At 48.7% G+C, this 20,884-nt stretch overlaps 1 protein-coding gene across 1 annotated transcript; it reads left to right on the forward strand.

Annotated features, from left to right (window-relative positions):
- The first annotated feature begins 3,725 nt into the window (after positions 1-3,725).
- Positions 3,726-20,022, forward strand: LOC119440468 (ecdysone oxidase-like). The gene is made up of 8 exons (XM_049662932.1): positions 3,726-3,906; positions 9,354-9,538; positions 11,131-11,298; positions 12,427-12,574; positions 13,874-14,034; positions 16,774-16,951; positions 18,731-18,953; positions 19,837-20,022. The coding sequence occupies exons 1-8, from the start codon at positions 3,726-3,728 to the stop codon at positions 20,012-20,014; spliced, it is 1,422 nt and encodes a 473-aa protein (XP_049518889.1). The 3' UTR covers positions 20,015-20,022.
- Positions 20,023-20,884: the final 862 nt, after the last annotated feature.

Here is a 20,884-nt window from a genome sequence, read left to right on the forward strand (position 1 = left end):
CGTAAAAAAGGCATTTGATACGATTTCCCACGATGCAATACTGGAAGGACTAATAGCAGTAGGTTGCGGGACGCGCATTTACCAGTATGTACGCAGCTTTCTGAGAAACCGTACGGCCACCATCGGTCTGGGCTCAACTAGGTCGAAACCCTTTGCAGTTCCCGATCGAGGAACCCCACAAGGGTCCATACTCTCCCCTCTCCTATTTAATCTGGGAATGCGTAAACTCGCACTAGAGTTGGATGCGAAGCAATCCCTAGGGAGCACCATTTACGCTGACGATATTACGCTGTGGGCAAATCGGGGATCCTACGGGGATAAGCAGGAGCTTCTCCAGTGGGCGATCCAACAGGTCGAAACCTTCACGCAAGGGGCCGGCATGACATGTGCCCCAGAGAAGTCCGAATTTATTCGTATAAGAGCAAAGTACGCGAGACGAGAAAATCGTCCGAGTTTCGAACTTTTCTTGGACGGGGGGCGTGTAAGAGAGGTGGATAAACTCCGCGTCCTGGGATTATGGATCCAACAAACGGCCAGAGTAGCGCACACGCTCCGCCTCCTCAAAGGTACTACACATAACGTAGCCAAGATGATCCGTAGGGTTACGCGAACCTGCGAGGGCTTCTCGGAAGAAGAAACGATCCGACTGGTACACGCCTTTGTCATCAGTAGGATAACGTATGCACTCCCCTTCCAAACTCCCCTTCCAAAGCATTACCAAGCAGGAGCTCAAACAGCTTGAAGTGATCATTCGGCGGGCATTTAAAGCTGCTGTAGGACTCCCAGAAAATTCCAGTACAGAACGTTTCGACAAATTAGGAATCCACAATACCTTCGAGGAATATGCGACGGCCACCCTCATCGCGCAAAAGGAGCGGCTGTGCGCATCAACGCAGGGTCGGGCCATATTAACCAAACTGGGCTTTGCCCTCCGCCCCCAGTTCAGTGCAGAAGAGACAGTGCAGATGACCCAGGAAGTCAGGCAGCACATAATAGTGTCCCCAATTCCGAAGAATATGAGCCCGAGATATCATGTAGGGCGCCGGAAGGCCCGAGCGAGAACCTTGCACCAGAGATTTAGAGGACAACCGGACGTGTACTACACAGACGCGAGTCAAACGGACAGGGACAAGTATACGGTGGTAGCCACGAACCAAAATCATGTGATAGCTGCATCGGTCAGGACAAAATCTATCAGCACAGCAGAAGCCGCAGCGATTGCACTTGCAATTAGGGACGCGGAGAATAGGGACGTATCTGCTGCCATACTCACGGATTCACAAACCGCCTGCCGCCTGTATCTCTCCGGGACGGCGCCGCGCTTAGTACTAAAAATTCTAGGGAGTCAAATTACCGGATTCCACAACCTCACTTGGTGCGCCGCACACGAGGGCATGGAGGGCAACACAAGGGCGGACCGGCTAGCTCGCGTACTAAGCATCCGAGCTCCGGACCGACCCAGTGACGAGCCTCCTTCTACACCGCGCGACATCCTCGAACACCAAAGGCAGGAGCGGAGGCAATATGGACGCCCTCATGCTAAGTTAAACAGTCAACAGGCGAGGAATTGGCGCCGACTTCAAACACACACATACCCAAACCTACATACACTTAGCCGTATTCACCAAGCACGATACACTGACGAATGCCCGTGGTGTGGGGACACGCCAACGTTACCACCCATCACGTGGATATGCCCAAACAGACCGAAACATATAAACTCCACACTACTAAAAACACAAGATTTTAACAGGCAGTGGGAGGCGCGGCTTGCGGACGAGGACCAGGACAGCCGACTGGCTCTCCTGGACCAAGCCCAGCGAACCGCACGTGCCAGTGGAGCCCTGGACTAGGGGCCCCAACCACGGGACCTAAAGTTTCATTTTATTCATTAAAGTTTCTCTCTCTCTCTCTCTCTCTCTCTATGTGAAAAGGAGTAGCCAGCGCTAATTAAAGGCGACATCTCCTAAATACCTCATAATTAAAAAAAGAAGAAAACACCTAAGGAAATAGAAGATATGATGTCGTTCAACAAACGGCACACCACTTATCTACAAGATCTTCTGTATGCCCGCGAAATCACCGCGGCTCGGTTTGAACCAAAGTCACGTGACCAATAATGCAGTGTAGAGCTCGCTCCACGCGTACGCTGCCCATCCCTCACAGGCAGAGTGTTCGGTCCGATAAATACTCGTAGCGCAAGGTTACGGGAACCTTACTTAAAAGCAGGCATCAAACAATGTTAGCACGCATTTACTGATGCAATAAATACAAAAAAGAAGCATTTTCCAACTTGCACCAGGGTCGCCAGCAGAGAGGCAGCGCGACGCAGCAGAGAGGCTCGGCCTTTCTGTGCCGACGTGGGAGCGGCCCGCTACGTGCTGACGCGCGTTCCGAGGGACAATAATAAAGTTTTACCATACCATACCATACCAGGGTCGCCAAATCGGCCTTCATAGTAGCTCAAACAGTAGCCAAAAGCAAAAATTTCAAGTAGCCCTAAATTCACCAAGAAGCTGTGTTTCTTGTGACATGATTCCAGGCGTATTAAAATAATTTTCCGCAATGAACTCTACTTACTAGATTCTTCCACGGATATCCAGGGAAAGCAGAAGGCCGGGATTTCCCCAGAGGCTTGCGCTAGAGTCACTGAATAAGGCACTAAATAAGTTTCCTGACCTTGCCAAGGAATATTATATGCGAAGCAGCTTATGGCGGGGGCTTTGTCCGTCCTGCGTCCCTCGGCGTCTCACACCCCCACAGCGCATACGCGTCCCCTCCCCCTCTCTCTCGTCTCCTACGCTCCCCCCTTTTTTCTCCTCTAAGAATCCGGAGCGGCGCGCACGACAGGTGGTGCGACAGCTGCATACTCCGCTGGGGGCGCCACGGTAGTTCCGCGGTATGAAAATGACGGAGCGCGCGCGCCTCATTCTCTCTCCTGTGCTGCGCCGCGATGAGCACTCGAGCCGCTGCCGCGAAACTATCTCCCGCTCAAGCTAACCATTTCCCCGCTGCTTCGCATCCACACATGGTTCTCTTTAGCGGGAGATGGAGTAATCGTTTTGTTCAGTCAGTCCTGCCATTTTATTGAGGCTTTATCCGAAAATCCGACGCCGACATCGGATTTTCTGCGACACGGGGCCCTTAACGCTCTCGCGTTAAAAGAAAATTTCCGACTCCAACTCGGATAAGAAGTAGCCCAATTTGGCAGCTGACAGCCCTATCGAGTTTATTCAAGTTTGAAGTTTATTTAAGTTTATTTGAAGTTTATTTGTAGCGCAAGAGCAAAAAAAAGCATACATCTTAGGTAGTAAATTAGGAGGTCCCAAAGTAGAACTGTCCGGGGGACTTCCTGTTTTACAATCCATACGATATAATCACATAACCTTGGCTTGCACATATTTCCGGATATCTGGATACATAGGAATAAACTAATTTCTTCCTTTTGTTTTCATACGTAGGCCACCCACGAAAATGAATTACTCAGGCAATTATTGTAACTACACAACACTAACCTGGATTTCGTGTCGTTACGCACGACAAACTCTTTCCGAATTGTCCACCGCTACTTCCCTTCGCCCCGAATGTCAGAACGCCGGCGTTGAGTTCAGTATTGTGCCTGAAACAGTGATGGAGTAATGACAGAGCAACGTTGGTGTATAAGTACTCCGTTCCTCAGCGAGACGAGCTCATTAAGTGCCCCGGCCGCACGGCTCGGCAACGTCATGAGCGGCAGCACAAACGCGACTACGTGTGCTCCATGGGATAGCAGCCCGGCGCCACAAAGTGAGCTCGGCTTGGCTTTGGCCCTGCTCAATATGGTGGTCCACATTCCCTTCAATGACTTGCCTGTGGTCGAGGACTACCAACTAGGGCAACTGCGGCCGGAGTACGACTACGTCATCGGTAAGGGACCGGGCCAGCCAGCCTCGGCAACTGCGAAACAGTCAACGACAGCGGCAATCCAGAGTTGGCCGCGCAAACAGTGACACCTTCACGAGTTCCGTGCTATAAGTTTTCAAAACGAGTCGAATAATTCCACATATCTTCTGTACAGTACTTACTTCCTGACATCACGTGAAATCTATATACGAGTCTTATAGACGCGGTGAAGGTATCGCAAATTGTTAAATTGCGCACGGAAGGGTTTCTGTAGACTAGTTACAAACAGCTCTGAGGAATGCAGTGGCACCACGCATACCTCCTGGAGACGAACGGTTGCGCCTCTCGGGTGACACCGCACGAGCAAGGCAACTGATGCTTCGAAGAAAACTCCACCGTGTTGCGCGTGTAAATCATCTGCCTATTCGTTCTTCGGGTCTCGAATATCCGAGCCATAGCCCGATTTCGTCTATAGACCGCATGATTCGCCGCAGAGCGCGTTTCGAAAAGCACGTGATCTGCTGCATGCAAGCTTGGATTCAGGTAAAATATGTCCACGCGAGTTTTTTTTCAGGGCAATGATAAACACAATTTCCATCGCGTCAAAATCGAGACGCCAGTGTGAGACTGACACTCGGCCAATCGCTTCCACGGAACCACCCACAATGACAAATTTTATATATAGAGTAACTGTAGGAATACTGTTTGGTAGGAGTAAACACAACGCCGCGTTTGCGGTGTAATTCGGGGAGTGCAGAGAGGGACCACTGTTTACCGAAGGGCGAAGGTGTTTGCCGTCGTATATGTAAGCCTACGTTCTGCTGCGCACTAAGAGGGGGAGGGGTCAAAAAAAGGTGCTAGAAGAAGGAAGGCACGAGGGTACGGATAAAGAAAACACCACACATACAGCACCACAGAAACGAAGCACTTGGGCGTCACCATAAACAGAGGCATCTAATTAATCCAACGACAATGACTACGACAGAACGAGGGCGATAACCGCGACGGCAGAAAAGAGCGTAGCCGCAGACCCACGATATAATTTTTTTTGCTAGGGAACAATGTATAAAGAGAATCAAGCAAACCTATATTAATGATACTATAAAACCTATTAGCCAGAACGAAGCGGCGTAAGGTTCGGCACACGCGAATAGCGCAGGAATAGCATAACTAAAAATTGACCTAGGCCGAGCATTGTACATTAAAAATAAAACTCTGAACAAAAAATATATTCAGCAGCTATCATTGCCCGGTCCCCCACCTCACATGCGCAAATGGGGGCAATGTGCCACAGGAAATGTAAAAAAGAAAAGATTCAGTACGACAAGGACAAAGCTGCAAATAGAGAAATGCACACAGTGTCGCTCGACTGATGGAGTTTGGCGACACTGGAAATGATGGCGGAGTTAGTACCATTTTCACTGTGAAAAGATAGAACACACAGCCTTTGGAGCAACGAACCACTGAACTGGCTGACAGAACGGCGTGACAGCAATTTCATCATTTTATATGCTCTATCCCATTCTTGCAGGCGCAAGTTGAAATCAGCTAGCGCAAGGTAGGATTGATTATAATGATCGCTGGTAGAGGCCTTCGTTCTGCCAGTGGGCATAAATATGTGATGATGATGATGGTTATGATGATGATGGTGGTGGTGGTGGTGGTCCCACACGGGAAGGTCAACAAAACAGTTACCACTAATAATAAAGATTACGCTTGCATGGAGGAAAGACATGAGTGACAATGTATTAGCTAAACACGGCAGCAACGTCAATTGAGAAATGTGCATACGTGACATCGCTGTCGTTTAAAAGTATACGACGAAGTGCACATTCTGTATCTGCGTGCCGCTATGTGTATCAGACGCCGCACGTCACGGCCAGCTTTGCGCAAGAACCGGTGCGCGCACAACGCCGCAGGTCCAGGCTGCGAGTGCACATCGACAACAAGGCACACGCTGTTCAGCTATAGCCGCAGCTGCGCGTCGCAAGCGCGCTGCTTGCCACAACCACCAAAGCCACCTCGCAGCCTGCTCCGTCATGAGCGCTATTTTCTGAAACATATGCAACCGTCAAATTCACTTACGCTGTGTGAACGTTTCACAACTAAACCGCGGACAACTTACATTCAGTCAATTATTTCGAATGTCCATGAAAACATGTATTGCCAATTTACGGTAGCCGGCCGATCTCTTGTTTTTTTCTGTGGAGGGAGTTAAAGTGGGCGGTACCCGTGACCCAAACCATTGAGGGTGGACAGCAAACAAGTCCAGCATGGAAAGGTCCGATAGGAGAACCCGCGCCGCAGGACCTTTGAGAGACGCCAGTAAATGGTGTGCGTTTATTTCTGGATTTAAACGGCGGATCCAAAAATTTTCCGTGGTTGAACGCGGTTAAACCAAGTTTGTCGAGCAATAGCACGGTTTTTCTTGCTTTGGGAAAGGATACAGACGCTTCTCGGCGCCGTCAGCAACTACCGCATCTACAATTGCACCACAAGATAACACACAAACGCTGCTCGGCGCGGCAGCGGCAGCTAGCGAATTCACCTTCATGCTGCATCTCGCTTGAACGCGAACTAAGCGTCAAAAGCACAGTGCATACGAAGCTACCAGCACTCGGCGCACTTTGTACACGTCGCAGATCGCTTTCAAGTTTAGACGCCCACGCGGCGTTTGCCGCAGCCGCCGGTAGTGGCAGGCTAAGTCCCAGTTTGACCTTGGCTGAGCTTGAAGGTCAGATTTAGGGAACCAGGCGTTTTGTGGGTTTGTACCTGCAGTAGTAGAGCGCTAAAGACTAAATGACCCAAAACCAGGAGAACTATTTCTAAAGCACTTACTGAAACACTCACTAAACGAAAGCAACAAACATGGACGTTTCGAGGTCTATGCAGGTGGCATTCAAGGACTGTTACCAATTAAAGCCCCTGGGCTTTAGTTACCAATGTCTGCTGAAAATACAGTGTTAGATGGAGAGCCAGGCTCCGGAAGCTCCACATAAACCCGCGCCCTAAAGCTTTCAGGGCGCGAAAGCTCCACACACACAAACGAAAACGAACTTCGAATTTCACCGCTGCATCCACGCAGCGTGGCAAAGGAGTTTCGTAGTCAAAGGTGAAATGGATGCCGACCACATACATCAATAATAACAAGACGTTCCGGCACCCGCACGGGAGCCTTGATCACAATAAAAAATATGCATTGTGAACATAGCTCCCGTACGGGTGCCGACCACCTTATTATTATTAATGTGTGTGGTCGGCGTCCATTTTACCTGTGAATGTGGTTAATCCCGGCCAGACCAGTCCTCATCACACACTTGATTCGTTAACCTTGCGCAAACACTGTAATATGTTTAACCAACTAGCCCACTGCTGAATGTTTCAGGAGCTTCGTTACAAGTCTCGCACAGACTTGCATGGTCCACGCCTCAATTTGCATGCATGCTAAAAAGGAAACAAATTTAGCGCTTTCATGGCAACCGCGTTCCCAAAGTTTGTGTACATGCCTATAATCCTTCTATGAGTTTTGAAGCCACGCGTGGCTAAGTACTGGTGTCCCTACAGAAAAAAAGGGGAGAAAAAAAGGGGGGTGTCGCTGCGCTCGACCAGGTGTCGCTGGTAAAGAAGACAGTGTCGACCTACGTGGTACTTCAATGATTCAACGATAAAATGTGGATTATATATCTCTATTCTGTCTATTTCTGTCGCTGTTTATTGTTCACTGTTCACTCATTTCACATCTTATTCGTATCGTATTTCAGGCGCAATACGTTGACAATGTCTTGTTTAGCGTCGACACTTGGTTGACCCTTCCTTTTTTTTTTTTTTCAGCGTTTCACATTCTGATATGCGCCCCTCGCCTCTGTTTTCTTGTTGCTCTTTTACACTAAAGCAAGGCATAGGGCCTATTAGCCGCCTGGAGTGTTTACGGCTTCTTCAAAACACACGCCCAAGGCTCAGGCGACGCATTCGCACGGCCGGTGGCTATCCGCTCTCCCTGCTGACCCAGCCTTTGATGATGATGGCGATTTATTGGCATCCCCTTTGAAACGGGCTGTAACAAATAGTCACCTAGCCTGCTTGAGTTAATCGCGTAAGCTATACATGCTTTCATTCCAGCATTTTTAACAGCGGAGCTCTTTAAGCCGGGCGTAATTTGTCTGCTGAATCCAAAAATGTGGGCCGATCCTGGTGGTAGTGCAGGAATGCTCCGAGTGCAATGACGCACAGCCCTGTGAACTAGCGAAGCTGAGCCAGGCTAAGTCTAGCTTAGCTAAGCATGGTTGGGACTACTTAAGATTCGTCATTAGTCGATAGGCAATTGATAGCCAATCAATAGCTAACTGATAAACGATCAATAATCAATAAATTCCAGAAAATACTGGGGATGACTTGGTAGTGCTTAGCCTATCCCAAATACGTGGTCAATACCTTGCGATAGCCAATCGATAGCCAATAAATAACTAATAGATAATCGATCAATTATCAATTAATTCCGGGGAATGCTGGGGATGACTTGGTAGTGCTTAGCCTAGCCCAAATACGTGTACAATACCTTGCGATAGCCAATCGATAGCCAATCAATGGCTAATCAATAATCGATCAATAATGAATAAATTCCGGAAATGCTGGGGATGACTCGGAAGTGCTTAGCCTAGCCCAAATACGTGGCCAATACCTTGCGATAGCCAATAGATAACCAATCCCTGGGTACCATACAATACAATACAATACCTAATCGATAATCGATCAACAATCAATAAACTCCGGGAAATGCTGGGGATACCCAGAAAATACCCACATGACAGAAACGTCAAACCCGCCTGAAGTCAGCTAATATCTTGTCTTCAAAAATATTACAAGTAGAGGTAGACAGCTTAATCAGGGTCGCGTTCGGTCGGCTACGCTACTTTGTAAAGAAGGGGCCACAAGAGCCTTCATTGCTGCTAACCCCAGTGATTGCGATGTACAGATGGCGCTAAAACGCCCCAAATAAGAAGTGGCATCTCCTGCCCAACTTAGTCGTTAGAGGCGAGGTAAAAAATGATAGAAAAGAAACTACTAGCGGTGTAAATTTGGTAAAACTTCCACCGCTAGTTTCTTTTCTATCATGGTGGAAATTTGGGAAAGGCTGAAGTCAATAGAAAGAAGAGGGCGGCAATGTGATGATGGGAATAGTTGAGGTGAGTTAGAAAAAATAAGCGGGAAGGGCTGGTCGGGACACTTGAATTTCGGAGCACCAGGTGTCCTGCATGAGCCCTATACAACATTTTGCAGTGACATCTTGTAATTCCAAGCGTGGACGCACAACATTTCACAAGAACTGTCCTCTTACACGTATATCCTGCCATGAACTTCAATAAATGCAGCCGCTGCTCCTACAGGCGACTCGCAAACGTGTGGGCGGTGTATACAACCGTTCGCTGGAGTATACATCACTGCCTTCTACCCAGTGGGTGGCGGTTCTGCAGGGTGCGTCATCGCCAACCAGCTCTCGGAGGACCCTGATGTCACGGTACTGTTGCTGGAAGCGGGAGGGCTTGAAGCAGCGTCGCGACAGGTCCCTTTCGCCGCGCCCATGAATCTCAGGGGAGACGACGACTGGGAAGACCGGAGCGTACCACAGAAGAACGCCGCCCTTTCCTTCCATGAACAGGTGGGTACTTAATGTGAATTCATGCCGATCGACAACGAAAAAATATCATACACGCACCTCGCAAGCGTCAACTGGTCTTTGGGAATCATCCCAACGGTTTCTGGGAACACATACATGTTTCCCTACCCTAGGCAATAATCATCAGGAGATTCTGTCAGGCACTCACTGTAGACGCATTTATATGAAAGCGACAAGACCATAGAGGGTCTTGTTTACTTGCTGTGGATCACCATGTCCACGGTTCTCTTCGCAAGTTGGTCGCAGAAGGAACTGTGGCAGCTGAGAGTGGATCGACACCGTGCACCCGGTGACCTCAGAAATGCATGTAAACGTGACTTTTATCGCAGCAAGAGAAAGCAAAGGGTGATCGGATGGAATGAACAGCTCTTCGCAGTATTGTCCCCCCTCACAGGACCTGCTCGCCGGATGGGAAACGTGCCTCGGTTGTAACACAACGAGACGCTATTTAGCATCACAGGCACTTCGGCTCTGTTGCAGCGACATAAAGAGAGCTTGGATTTGAAGGAATCGACAGATTCCTGCCAACTACGCGTGTCATGAGTATCCAAGCCATGATGGTACTTAAGTAGGCATGAAGAGGTGAACATAGAAATGCCAGATATAAAAGAACCATGGAAATTCCAACGTTGCAACAGGTGCTCGTGTAAGAAACAAGACAAGAAGCAAGTCAGTGATCTCGTGTGAGCTGCTTTCCCTAGCGAGTCAGCACGCTAACGTATTAGTGCCGAAAGAAACTTATCACGTTCTTTTAAACTGCTCTATAACGGTCGCAGCGATTACCTCTTTATAGATTTGAGTTTATCATTATTTATTTGTATTATATTGTCCACCGAGACTACCACAAAGTGCCCGGCTTTTAAACGGTAGACTGAGGTCAGGCTCTTCTTGTTCAAATGTGTATGAAGCGCATAAATACTCTGTTTACAAAAACGAGTTAAATAATTTGAAGAAAATTAACTATGTTTACCAAAAATCAGATTTCTAGCAAATTTCCGCAGCAGACCTCCACTTAACGGCTCAGATCCTGTCATTAAAGTTCTTGAAGAAACATTAAAAGCCCAGGAGCACCACGTTTTCTACTGCGTAACTGAGCAGCTGCATTAGGTATCTTAATTTCGCAAACGACATCTGTTACATCTACTCAAGTGGGCAAAATTGACCTATCATATAGGACTCCAGATCAGATGATGCACACCTTTGCAACTCCCACGTAAACAATAAGCAACTACACGTATGGTTTATATCATTCTGTCAAATATGCTGGCTTTGCATGGTCACCCAAAGAGATAAACAATTACACGTGTCAATATTTACATCTTCTGTCTACTGCTATGATAAGAACTGAACTATCACAATCTAGTCCAAATGTAAACCATAGCAACCTACCAACCTATCTTAACCTTCAGACTTCATTGGCATCATCGGCCCCACAAGGGACACCGTTATCATCAACCAATTCTGAGTCTATCGAAAAATGAACTTCTCTCCGGGGAAATCTTGACTGATCCCTCTCATGCATCATCCGAAAGCACTCGCTCCATCTCTATTTTTCTCTCTCTCTCGTACGTCAGGTGAACTTCGAGGGAACCCGCGCCGTGGGTGCGTCATTTACTAGATTTGGGCGACCGGGGACCGTGTCGGCAAAGCGAGAAGTGATTCTCTCAGCAGGCACCGTGGGATCCACTCAACACCTGCTGCTCTCCGGACTGGGACCCAAGGAGGAGCTGAAGCAGTTACAGGTAAGCAGTATTCGCCGTATTTTCGAACACTCCTATACAGCTGACTTTAGAAAGTGCGCGTTGCTGAGGAATGACTCCCTTTCGGCTGGCGTGGACAAGCGTGCTCGGCTTCATAAAACACTGATCACAATAACACGTCCAGTGTAGCACTAGGAAAAGGAAAGAATGAAGGCTTCTCGAGAATAGTCAAGCTCGGCTCCCCACCGCCTCACCTCCGGTGACGACGTCAGTTCCAATTCGTGCTACCTAACCTGTCTTCTAGTGCAACAAAGCGTCATGCGTTCCAATAACCGTGTAACTTCGAAACATAGTTCCTCATCAAGTAAGGTGGAACAACTCGTTCACCTTTCTGTCTGACCATGGCAAGCCCGTTTGTAAAAATAAAAACAAACAACACAGCGTTATTTCATTTACAAGTTCATTGTAAAGATGGACTACGACGTCGCGAAGATGGCCTACGACTACGCTGCCTCGACGACGGCGTCCGCTTTGAAAGCGAAGCTTGCTTTGCGAACCCATCCCGGACTTTTCTGACCATGGCTGCTAGGTGCTGCTGCTGTCTTGCCAAAAAGCTCATACGTTTACCAAAAACTGAATTACGTGACCGACGGTGAGATGGAACCTCGGTCATAGCAGCGCGATGCTCTAGCCTTTAGGCCACAATCCACGTATACTTCTATTCTGCCAACGCCCACTAGCTGTTTGAGGTGATCGCCGCGTGTGTCACATTGCGTAACACGGGTGCGCATGCGCGCGCGTCCTTTACACCAAACGCGCAGGAATGACAGGGGCAAATTTAGAGCATTTGATTACCGGTTTCACAAAACCTTCGTTTCACATAGATTTCAAGATGTACTTAATAGGTGCATATTTTTTTTTCATTTCCGGTCCATTCGTTATTTATTTCCTTTCTTTTTTTTCTTGTTAATTTGCCCTTTTGCGCAATTGCAATGCGAACAGAGTCAACAAATACAAGTCATCTTGTCGAGGCGCTCGTGCCAGACTGACTCAAATGCCAGTCGCCTTTGTTTTTTTCGTTATATCTGTTCCAAGTTTACCCCGCCCTCCTTCGTCTACGTTGAATGACTACCTCTGTTAGCGACTGACGCTATATGCAACGTTCTCCAGATCCCGATTGTCGCCGACCTCCCAGTAGGACGCAACCTTCAAGACCACCCAACTCTCCCACTGGGCGTCCCCATTAGGACGGACGTCCAAGCTGGTATCGGACCGTTTAGCCTGGAAGACATTGCGCAACACGCGCGAAACCGAACAGGTGAGGCAGCTGCAGAAGCACCGCTGAGCGCGCAACCGTTTCACTTTTATTGCGATAGCAATTATATGGACACTTCAACCGGATTTCTGCCGTCGGCGTCGCCGTCGCCGTCGCCGTCCGCGTCGCCGTGAGGTTCCGTATAGATAAAATCTTCGCCGCGCGCCGTATGCCCCAGAGGCAGCGTGCGGGGACGCGCGCTATCACGGAGAGCGAACGCACTCAATCTCCCACGCGCAAGCAAGGAAGCGGAAAGCCAGCGCCGGCACTTCTCTGCCAACAACCGCGCTCGTCCGCACAGTCTCTTATCTCTCCCACGCGCAAGCAAGGAAGCGGGAAGCCAGCGCCGGAAGGAGCGGGGGCGGGGGGGGGGGGGGGGGGGGGGCGCACTTCTACGCTGCCAACAACCGCGCTCGTCGTTCGTTCGACCGCACCGTCTCTTATCTCCACACGGCTCCGACCTTTATGCGCATTCGCCGCTCAGTTTCCGTTGAAGCGATAGACCGCACGTACCTTCGCCCGCTCCTGCGGCGTATACTATATCCGCTCGCTGCCAGCGTTTTGACGGTCGTTGTCTGCAGTCATTCAGTGTGATCTATTCATGTTTGTTTGTGCGCGCTCACACCACGCTTGTTCATTCAGTTCGTAATAGTCGGGCCACATTTTCCAACGCACGCTACACACGCAATGCTGCCCGGATCGGCAGTGCAGCGCTACAGGTGTGTCCCTTCGCACGCGCTGCCCACGGGAAGCGCTTCTCATCAACACCACCGTTTCATACGCGCCTTCTCGTGGTCATCGAGTCTCTCTTTATGTCGGTCTACTTACGCCGCAGCACACCTGCTTACTTAATCAGCTCATGTTTACTACAATTCATATTGCTACCAAAGCCGCTCACCTTACTTCGTATGACATTGCTGTGTTGCTATCGCATTCATCGCTTCGCCCTTAGGGCGAAACTGTGCCATTTTTTTTTTACTACGACTGTTTCACTACAAAGATTGATATCCTGTATCATGTGTGCGCGCATGCGTTAGCTTCGGCTCCACCTGCCTGATACGAACGTTTCACGTGCGTAAGCATTGCGGACTTATGGCCAAGCAAATGCCAACTTCCCTCTCGGAGATCCAGACTGCGCAACAAAGGCAAAGGGAGCGGCGCGATCCACCGCGACGACGCAGAGGCTTGCGGTGGTGCGCCATTGGCGCGTGACAAATGACGCGGGCGACGGGGTCGAACACAAAAATGAATTCTTCAACCATATTTATGCCGTCGTATACGCCAAGCTCTCTCTCCCGGCAGGGACAATTTTCATACCGGCAAGTATGGAGTTTCTACAGTTCCTGGTCACCGACTACGCGACAAATCCTGACATCCCCGATGTAGAGGTAGCCACCATGTCGATTTCCCCGGCCCGCGAAACGCTGAAGACAACAATGACGCAATGGGGCCTGCTGCCAGAGGTGAGTTACACGTGACAAAAACAATGAACAAAAGAAAGCACTGCCGAGGCATGCCGGTCGGGGAGCGTTTCAGCTTTAAACGCATGTCAACTGAATGATTGATGGTTATGCCAGGGTATCTTCAAGGGGCCCCTCTCGTAGATTCAAGGAACTTGAACATTTATGAGGGAACATCGTAAGCCTTATTCCTCCCAGCTCCTCGAAACGTACCTGAATTCGCGGTAATGATTATAGCCTGCCGCTCCATCGGCATGACTTTCTTTGTTGGAGCTATACGGGGGGATACAATCAGTAACGACTTAGCGGTAAATGCAAGAGAAGTGCGTTAGCATTATGTCGCTCCTGTTTGAAGTGCCGGATCCATGATTTCAACCACGTGCATCACATAGCAAAGTGCTGTGCAACTGACAGTGGTCCGGAGCCGACCACCGTCAACTGTACACACTGTACACACACACACACACACACACACACACACACACACACATATATATATATATATATATATATATATATATATATATATATATATATATATATGCTCTTTCAAGCTTTTCCGTCCCCTTTCTACCTGAACCACGTGACCGACTTCCCACATTTCACAAACATACACTTTTTTTCCCCTTTGACACTTCTAATGCTAACGCCATAAAAAAATCCGCCTAAAGCACACACAATTTTTTGATAATGCGCGACACATCACGTCACTATGCGCGAGCGCCCCCTTATATACTCTCACATGACGTCGGGCAAGTGTCGTCTCTCTCAATGTATCATAGCTCCACGCAGTCGTTCTACGGCAGTCAAGTGCTACAGCGTGGTACTTCATTCCGCGTTATGTCTTCACTGAAATGCTTCCAGCAATATTTCGAAGTTCAATCAATCGTGCTCACTTTGAGCCACTACCACCGCATTTGAAAAGTGATAGTTTAGAAAATCTTAAACACTCTGAAATTTAGTGATTATCATATGCTTTGAGATTTCAACCGCAGCACCTTTATTATTTCCTCCAGTGCTTGCACAAGCTTTTCTTAAGCTGCTGCAATTTTCACACCGGTATCTTGTTTCGTTCTCCCGCAGCAAACGCTCAAACTGCCGAAGCGTATGCATTGAGGATGTATGATTCATGACTTCAGCATTGCCTGTTTAAAACATTTCAATATTGAGCATTCCGACTTGACGGTCGCACGTGAAAGACCAAAGACAACCAAAGCACCCTCGAGCCTTGACCTTCACAGCCGACGTCGCAGAGAACAACCAAGTAAACTAATCGACATCAAGACCCTCACCTTGCGTTAAATGAGCCTATTTATTCATCTTAATTTTTCATGCACAAGTGGAGGCATCATAAAGAGTACCGACAACTGCGGTGGTTCCTCAATGATGGCAACATGTAAACAAAAGTTGTCGCAGTTTCACCTGAAAGGCGAAGCATCAATTGCGATAGCAAATTTGAAGAGAACTATACGCTGCATGTCCAAGTTTATACAGCTTTATCAACTGTATAAACTTGGACATGCAGCAGCACCGGCAACACGCAGAACTGTTGTCGACGCCGCCGGCGTTTTGCCCGCGTTCGCTCAAAATGCGTGCGGCGTTGGTGACTGTTGCCGGAGCCTCTGATATAAATAGGCACTTGGTGCCGCAGCTAAACGTCGCCTCCCTTCCCGGCCCCTCCCCCCCCCTCCCCCACAGCCTTTCGCGCGTCGGAAGAAGGTACGTTTACTCTACATATATGGTGATTGTAGAGGAGGAAAGAGACGCCTACTTCTGCAGCCCTTAAGGGAGCACAGCGCAGAACGCGCGTTTGTTCTCCGCCGTGCGTTCACTCCCCGTGAAAGCGCGCGTCCCTCGCGCTCTTTCACTCGCACATACAGCGTTCGACGGCGCGCGGCGACTATTTCATCTCCATTGACGTCATACGGAACCTCACGGCGACGGCGACGGCAACGGCGACGGCAGAAATCTGCTTTTTGAGTGTCCATATAATTGCTATCGCAATAAAAATATTCGCGCTTGTTCTGTGCGAGGCTTAACACGTCAGCCACTGACTGCTCAACTGAAGTCAACATTTCACTGTTTCGTAACACTATGCTACGTCAACTCAAACTACATAAGCAGCTAGCTGTTCGCCGAGCTCTTCACACGACGTTATGCAGGCGCACTAATCAGGTTAACCGTGATGTGGCCTTCACTGAACGTTACGTAAACACTTTTAGCCGAGCAGATGGTTCCTATCAGCGAGCACCGTACATCACAACTGCAAACAGCACGACCCGTGTCACGCGTTCGCCCTCGCGGGCTCTCATTAAATCCAGAACTAAGCCGCGACCCCTCGGCCTGTTTTCATTAGGTGTCATTCACATTGACGACGTGACAGCCGAAGCGAAAAGTTGCGCAAACAGCATGGGCCAACTCTTTCCACCGCCATATTTGTTTTTTTTTTCTTTGGCCATTGGTGCCTACAGCACTTACCAGGCATCGCACGGAGAAACAGCTGTGCACGTGCGTGCGCTTCCTACAATAAGTGCGCTCCACGTACCCTGGTAATTATAAAAACTGCTGTCAATAACTAGCTGTACTTACGGCGTTCTGCCCCCGAGAACACCTTCGAACCCTGAACCCCCTCCCCCCGTCGGTGCACCACTGGCGAGGTTGTGCCTGTCTACTCGACGTTTGCTTCTAGCGTTGTATATATATCCGCGCGTCTCATTCTCTCGCACTGCTCTTTATTTGCAGGTTTTTGATAGCTACATTGGGCCCGTCAACGGGCAACCCGGCTTTCAAGCAGTAACAATCCTCAACCGACCACGATTCCGGGGATCCATTACGCTTCGTTCCACAGATCCCTACGAGCACCCAAACATCGACCCACGCATTTTGGAGCACCCGGACGATGCCAGGGCGGCCGCTCAAGGCACGCATACTTCGCTCTCAGCTGATTGTACACACGGTGTTACATGGAATGCGGTAAAGCCACACACCGCATATAACCAGCAATATTTCAAACGAGCAGACAGGTAGGCGAGTTGGCGAGAATTCACTCCACTTTCTAAATCAGCTATGGATACAGAAACATATCCCGGCCTCCCAATAACAAGCACAGCGAGCTCACGATTTCCATGTCGGCTATCGCAACTCGTGCACCGATGCCGCACATACGAAGGGTGCTAAAGTGTTAAGCCTTACAAAAAATATGAGCTAGGAAGCTGTAACTACCACACTATTATCTTTTCCCGCAGGTTCCCTCTTTCGTTCAGTTGTCAAAAGTTCTGGGATGTGTTTTGCTGCAAGCTTTCTCATTTCCAAGTCGCCGTGGATAATGGCACCAACTCGCTCACATGATATTCCTAAATATGTAGTAATACTTTGGGCCAACATTTGGCGGGCCTCCACGACCATTTCACGGATGGATTTCACATTTGCAGGCACAGAAACAAAAACAGGCCTTCCACTGGGTTTCTCACTTTGAACACTGAAATGACCGGATTCAGGTTTAGACACCCAACGTTTAACAGTAGCATGTGAAGGGCCAATGTCATGCAAAGTTGGTGACATTTCATCATAAACGTGCTTCACACATTTCTCTTGGAAAAATAGGAATTTCATTATGGTCCTATGGTCTTCCACAGTGAACTTTTATGGAGGTGCTGCCGCGTTCACTTTGGACCTAAAATAGTAAGACTAGCTGAAAACACACGTAGCTGATTTTTGCAGCATTGAATACAGACAAATTGGCCAATGCGCCCTGAATTAAATTCACAGCCATCCAGCTGAATTGTTTTCTGGGTAAGGCTTGACACCTATCAGCAAGCCCTCGTATATTACTGGCCTTCAATGCAACAAATCAGGCGGTGTCCACTCATGTATTCGAAAGTGGCCTTATTGCAGCGTAACCGTTACTGTGAGGTGCTAAGGGCAGCAATATTAGGCCATTTAGATACTTTTTTTCTTTATTGCTGTGAAGACTATTTTTAAGATTTATTGTGTTATACGTATGCTGTAAACCCTTTGTTGAGCATGGATTCAAGCAGTGTTTTGTGGTATCTGTTGTCATGTACCCAGCGATCATAGCAGGTCGTGGCACAGTAGCGAAGGTAAGCTGGCGGTAGGGGACGTGAGCGTTCCACTTGCGATCCTGGACGAGTCCATACTAAGTGGTAGGCATCTGCTTCCTTCACTGGAAGGGCACCACAGTCTTTACGGCTCTTTTTCTCACCCTCCTCCATAGTTCCGTGGGAAATAAAGCTTCACTCAGTTCATTCATATGGACACGTTGCATTCAGTGGAAATCGCAGCCAGTTCCCAGTAAGGTGACAGCCGGCGTAAGAGTAACCCGGCCGGAAGCCTCCTAAGCACAACTTCCTTCGCCCTAGTAAGGTGACGAGAGAGGAAGCAGACACACAGTGGGACAAGAGCGCGTGTGTCCTGCCGGAGAGAAATATTGCAGGCGCGGAGTTCGCTAAGTTGTCTCGAGCGCTTCGCACTAATCGGAATAAGTAACTCCGCACTACTGCGCTGACTTAGAAACCCCGTGGGATGCACGCTTCAACGCAAGAAAAATAAACCAATAGGCGCTCTACAAAACTCGTGTTGCAGTCCCATCGTACGGCAAGCTTTAGCGACACGAAGCAAAAAGAGTCAAGTGTTTCCTACACACCATTCGGGCTCCATAGGATGCACCACTCGCCCGCAGGTACAAAGATATTCATCGACAAGATACTGAGCACGGACGCCATGAAAAGCATCGGCGCGAAGCTCTGGGACTCGACATTCACGCCGTGTGCCGACGCGGGGCCCCGTTGGAGCGAGCAGTACATCGAGTGCCTGTTCCGGCACACCGCACTACCCATCTGGCACCTGTGCTGCACCGTGGCCATGGGCTCGCACTCCGAGGCAGTCCTGGACGAACGCCTACGGTAGGCACACACGAACCCTTTTCTTCTATAGGCCCTATATAATACAGCCATCTTTTCTACAATACGGCGCAAGTGTGGGGACATTTATTTGCACCACGCTCGTGCTCTGAGGTCCTAGCCGTCGTCTCTTTCCTCGAGAGACCTGCACCACAGACAAGCTGGGACAGCGGTTCAGTGTGTTTTCGGTAAAGGGACAGCAAAAAGACGAAGTGGGCTGGTAAAAAAATCTCCACTTTCTTATTTCCTCAAGAAAGCTTCGCGGCATTTTCGCTCTCGAATTTGGTATTAAGACTTTGTTCACAACACCCGCCGCGGTGGCTTAGCGAAAACAACGATGCGATTATGGGGCACGCCGTAGTGAGGGCCAACACTGCGGCCGTGATCTGATGCCGCGCCCTTAGGCTTAGCAGCGCAACGTCAAAGCCACTGCGCAACCACTGCGAGTAAGATGTTCTGTAGCAGAATGACTGCAAGAATGTGTATGCGAGTAGACGAACCTACCACAGGGTTCATTGCACCAAACGAGAGATAAATGCGCGTTCCTTGAAAAGGTCAAAAGCAGTTCTCAACAGTTCAAAGAGGTCGACATCTTCTGTCAAAAACAACAGGGAAGTAACTTCCCTTCGCTACGTGTGCACTGCGCCTTCCATTACGTGTTTATTTTTCAGCTGTTTATCGTTTAAATCTTTCAGTATATTTATTCATTCACTATTTGTGTTGATATCTTTCTTTTCTTCAACTATTCCGTTACTCGCAGTGCCTTAATCCATTGAGAAGTGAATTGAATTGATACAAAGCAAGTGTTTCCAGCTTCCCTACTTAATCCCCCTCTTAACCCCACCGTACGTGGGGCACGCTGATGCGCCAACGTTTTTGCGTGCAGCGTCCGAGGCAACGTGACGGGCTTGCGAGTGGCCGACGCCTCAGTGATGCCCGACATCGTAAGCGGCCACACAAACGCGCCAAGCATGATGATCGGCAGCAAGGCCGCTGACATGATCATCGAGGACAACGAAGAACGCCATTCTAAGAAGCGTCGCAGGACGACGGGAAGACATTGACGTTCTTCCACAACCTCCCTTAATAGTAGCTTTTCACCCCTCGATATCGACAGTACGACTATAATGTGACAGAAAGTAACAAATTTGGTTCTGTGGTATTTGCTTCTCTGTGTGTGTCCTTGTTTCAGTCGCACTGTTTGGGCATAGTTCTAAAGTGACAGACAGGTCACTCATGCCCGAACGTAATGAACCCTCTATTTTCAAAGTCAATGGTATTTTTGACACCTGTCAATTGACTGTACACCGCGCCAATAACGCACACTGAGTACTTGAGAGGAAATAAATTCCATTAAAGAATCATCAGCGGTGTCGGCATGCCCATTCAAAAACACTATTACCGTCCCTGCACTCTAAAACGCGATCGCGCTGGTCTCGATCGTCACCCGCACTTCGCTGCAGAGCGCGCGAAACGCAAGCAGGGACACGACGTACGGCTTACGTGTCAAATTACACAAGTGAAACAACAAACTACAAAGGCTCCATCGGATTGCAACAAAAGTCTCGAGCTTCATCTTCCGCTATTACTCTCTGCTTGCACTGAAATGGCAACGCAATGACTTATTTGATAATCTTCTCACAATGGGTGACAAGCTCTTAATCAATTAAGGTGTTGAGTTCTAATACTAATAATTCACTTTACGGCACATATTGCAATTTACGACTTGTAGTGGTGAGCTTACTATGTCTATCCACTTAAAACGACTTCGAAGGTTCGCACAGGTTTTGAGATATGCGCCGTGAAACTTGACGGTGAAAATGCACTATTGTTCCACTTACTTTTTTACCAAATCACCGTTTTATTAATTGAAGCACAAAAGCAACTGGAACACCCATTCATTTGGTCGAACACATTGGGAATGAATATTTTGA

The sequence above is a fragment of the Dermacentor silvarum genome, chromosome 2 (genome assembly GCF_013339745.2).
Source record: "Dermacentor silvarum isolate Dsil-2018 chromosome 2, BIME_Dsil_1.4, whole genome shotgun sequence".
Taxonomy (NCBI): domain Eukaryota; kingdom Metazoa; phylum Arthropoda; class Arachnida; order Ixodida; family Ixodidae; genus Dermacentor; species Dermacentor silvarum.